We start from the raw sequence: 3,891 nt of genomic DNA, 5'->3' as shown, positions 1-3,891 counted from the left end.
CGTCGCTAGGCCGGCCTCCAGATTCCGAAAGGCAGCTGTGTCCAACAAAAAGGGGGGGAGGGAAAAATGCACCTCCCCCCTAAAAAAAAATAATCAAATCGTCGCGTCCCGTTAGCCCCCCACGTCAGGTTTTGCCATCACTTCCGGGTTCCATAAGGATGGGGAGAGGGTATAGGTGCGGTTAAAGGCTGACGTCACTCAGACTGAGTTTTTGACAGGAAGCTGGGCAAGTTTGTCATTCCGACTCTGGCTCTATGGCAAAAAGAAGCGGACCAAGAGGAAAAGCGAAAAGTGGCGAATCGGCGGGGAGGGCTTGGTCTTCGCCCTCCGGCTCCGGTTGGGAGGTTGCGGGGATATTTTATTTTTTTTATTTATTTTCCATTGAGGACCTGTATACTGCACGAGTCAAAAAGAGGGCGGGGAAAATATTTACTGACCCGTCGCATTCTGGACACAAACTGTTTCAAATCCTACCCTCAAAACGCTGCTACAGAGCACTGCACACCAAGACAACTAGACACAAGGACAGTTTTTCCCCTGAACACCATCACTGTACTAAACAAATAATTCCCTCAACACTGTCAGACTTTCTATAAATCTGTACTTCTATCTCTACTAGTTTTATTCATTATTCCTATCATCCTTTTCCTCCTACTTAGGACTGTATGACTGTAACTTGTCGCTTGTATCCTAAGATTTTATTAATATCGATTGTTTCTTCATTGCTTATTTGACCCCTATGGCAATCATTAAGTGTTGTACCACATGATTCTTGACAAATGTATCTTTTTCTCTTATGTACGCTGAGAGCATATGCACCAAGACATTCCTTGTGTGTCCAATCACACGGCCAATAAAATTCTATTCTATTGTCAAGTAGGTATTGGTATACAAAGATAAAACAATTTTTATATACATGATACTAGTAAGAAACATTAGGACAGGGAATGGAAGGCACCCTAGTGCACTTATGAAAGCCCCCAATTCACTGCAAAACCGTCAACCACCCTAGAAATGACTTTATTGTAATACAGCGGTGCCCAACCTTTCCGACTTTGCGGACCGGCGGTAACAGCAGCGGCGGGGTGGGGCAGAGAAATGGGAAAGGGAGATGCCAAGGCAGCGGGCTCGCAGTTGCATTTGCGCAAATTGAGTTTTGAACGCGCTCCCCCACCTGCCCGCCCGCTCGCCCTTTCGTGGCCCGGTTCCGAACGGACTGCGGTCCCGGGACCCCTTATTTATGTAAATGATAAGTGATTGGTATGTTTTGTGTTAAGTCACAGTTATTTTATTATTTTGACAAGATAAGTTTCTATTCTCTAATCCAGGGTTTTCCAACCTTGACAACTTTAAGACTTGTGGACTTCAACTCCCAGAGTTCGCTAGGATTTCTGGGAGTTGAAGTCCACAAGTCTTAAAGTTGCCAAGATTGGAGACCCCTGCTCTAGTCCCAGAAATAAATGTCTTTGATAAACGTTCAAAGAAAACCAAAAGTTTAAAACTAAAGGCAGGGGCCAAACAAGTCCGAGCACTGATTCCAAATCACCAAGAACATTTCCAAGGTTTGTTTATTTTACTAACATAAATAAAATTTCGGGAGGTTTTTAAGAAAAAGGATCTTTTCCAGATGGAATTAGTGGCTCTTAACTGGCAATTCAGAGGCTAGGGGGAAAAATCCGAACTTATTTCTGTATGATGCTGAAGCAGAAGGCGGGCTTGAGCGGAATAAACAACCTAAAGAAGAGTATCTATATGGAGATTCTCAGTCATCCGGGGCATGGTTGTCCCAAAGATGCTTTTTCAAGAGGCAACTGGACTTTGTTTTTTTTTCTTTGAACATTTTTCGCATCTCACCCAAGAAGCTTCATCAGCTCTGACTAGATGGTGGGATTCAGTCAGAGCTGAAGAAGCTTCTTGGATGAGAAGCGAAAAGTGTTCAAAGAAAAAACCCAGAAAGTCCAGTTGCTCTTGAAAAAACATCTTTGGGACAACCGAAAGAAGACAAGTCTTTTTCTCGAGAGAAATTTAAACAATTTAAATTGTTATGAATTGAGCCCTCCCTTTGTTATTGGTGCGTAACGTGATGAGCTCGACAGCATTGAGGAGAGGAAAAGGCATAAAACCAGGGAGGGAAAAAACCAAAACCAAACATCTCAAGCGATTGGCCGAATCTTTGTTCACAGCCGCTTGGCGATTGGAGGAAAAAGGTCTTACGTAAGAAACGTGCGGTCTTCTGTCAATCCTCCTGATTGGCGGAGGGTGCTAGTTTGAATTCTCGAACGGCGGTTGCGAATCTCGATTTCTTTCTTGGGAGGGAATTTGTCTATTCCTTCCCGGTGGGCGAAGGCCCTTCTGGTTGTTAACTGGAGACGTTGACGACAATCGTTTCTCCCCATATGGAGGAAAGGAGGCAGGGTGTGGGACCAGCCGGGCTTCGGGAGCCGTGTCCTCCGGAGCGGAGCAAGCGCAGCGCTGCCTCTCCAGGCTGCGAGGATGGAAACGACGCCGTGCTGTCACTCGGCCACTTCTCCCGGCCTCCCTTCCTTAGTTTCGGCTCTGTCCGCGTCGGGACTTCCTGCGTTCGCCGCCTGGCCGTGGAGAATCCCAATTCGGAGGCTGTCCGCGGAGCCGTCTTCCGCCCGCCGCCCCCCTCCAAAGGCTTTACGGTGGAGCAGGACGGTTTCCTTCTTCAGGTGCTTTTTTTTCTTTAAAGCAGGGGTAGGTGAGGCGGTCTGGGAAGGGTCGGCTGAAATGCTAGCCTAAGCCGCAGGCGAACGGGTGTTTACGTTCGTGTAGCATCGGTAGCCTGAAAGATTGCCCGATAGGTAGGAACGGTTAAATGGCAACGGCAAATGTAGCAATGCGCCGCAGTTATCTGTAGGTTTTACTCTGTGACTTTTATCGGTCAGGGACGTTATAGAATAATCTTCAATTTATGGATGACGTCTGCTGATGCTCTCCCAAAATCCTACTTCTTTTTAAAGGGTATGGTAAGTTAAAAGATAGTGAACCTTGGGGTATATTAATGGTTAATAAATGTATAGCCTCCCCAAACGAGGCTCTTTCTATGAGGATTGTTTTTGGTAGGGTGTAAACTTGGATTATAGATAGTCCTCGATTTACAATAGTTCATTTAGTGACCGTTCAAAGTTAGAATGGCACTGAAAAAAGTGACTTATGACAGCTTTTCATACTTATGCCATTTCCACCATCCCCAGGACCATCTGGTCAAAATGGAGAAACATAGCAATTGATTTGTATTTATGACTGTCACTCTCAATGTCATGTACTGTAATCACCTTTTATGACCTGACTAGCAAAGTCAATTGGAAAGTTTGTGTTACTAACTAAAATTGTTACTTAACAACTATGACAAGAAAAGTGGGGAAATGGAGCAAAATTTATTTAACAAATATGGCAGTTAATGGAAATTTTGGAGGTAAATTGTGGTTGCAAATCAGGGACTTCTTATATTAGGACTTGTTAAAAGAATTTTCCCAATCCCTTTTCCAAGCTGGGATAAAAATAAGGTGCAAGGTACATTGCATGTGAAAAGGAGATCCATTTATTCTCCAAAAGAGGCTTGTTCTTGGCTGTAGGCTGCAGAGAAAATGGGCTACTTTTATAAGGCGACTGATCCTTGGTATGGACTTAGAGGGGGCGGGAGTGCCTCTTGCTGTATCTGGACCATCCTATTTGTGGGTATGGGGAAAGTGACTGAATAGGTTCTTTGGTTAATACAGTGGTACCTTTACTTAAGAACTTAATTTGTTTAGTGACCAGGTTGTTAAGTAGAAACGTTCTTATGAAGAAGCAATTTTTCCCATAGGAATCAATGTAAAAGCAAATAATGCATGCAAACTAATTGGGAAAGAAATAAAAGCTCAGAAT

The 3,891-nt window shown here is 44.2% G+C and overlaps 1 protein-coding gene across 2 annotated transcripts in view; it reads left to right on the top strand.

The window, feature by feature from the left end:
* Nucleotides 1-2,150: 2,150 nt before the first annotated feature.
* The window catches only part of LOC139164361 (abnormal spindle-like microcephaly-associated protein homolog), a 43,516-nt gene continuing 41,775 nt past the window's right edge, over nucleotides 2,151-3,891 (top strand). Inside the window, exon 1 of one of the 2 annotated variants that reach the window (XM_070746379.1) lies at nucleotides 2,151-2,693. In XM_070746379.1, the coding sequence (XP_070602480.1) occupies nucleotides 2,397-2,693 (297 nt within the window). In that variant the 5' untranslated portion in view covers nucleotides 2,151-2,396. Of the gene's footprint in view, nucleotides 2,694-2,911; nucleotides 2,991-3,891 lie in introns of those variants that run through there. The other variant, XM_070746380.1, reaches the window with a different exon arrangement.

This window comes from Erythrolamprus reginae, chromosome 3, assembly GCF_031021105.1.
Source record: "Erythrolamprus reginae isolate rEryReg1 chromosome 3, rEryReg1.hap1, whole genome shotgun sequence".
Classification (NCBI taxonomy): Eukaryota; Metazoa; Chordata; class Lepidosauria; order Squamata; family Dipsadidae; genus Erythrolamprus; species Erythrolamprus reginae.
The sequence above is the reverse complement of the archived record's forward strand: the minus strand, read 5'-3'. Positions and strand labels throughout refer to the sequence as shown.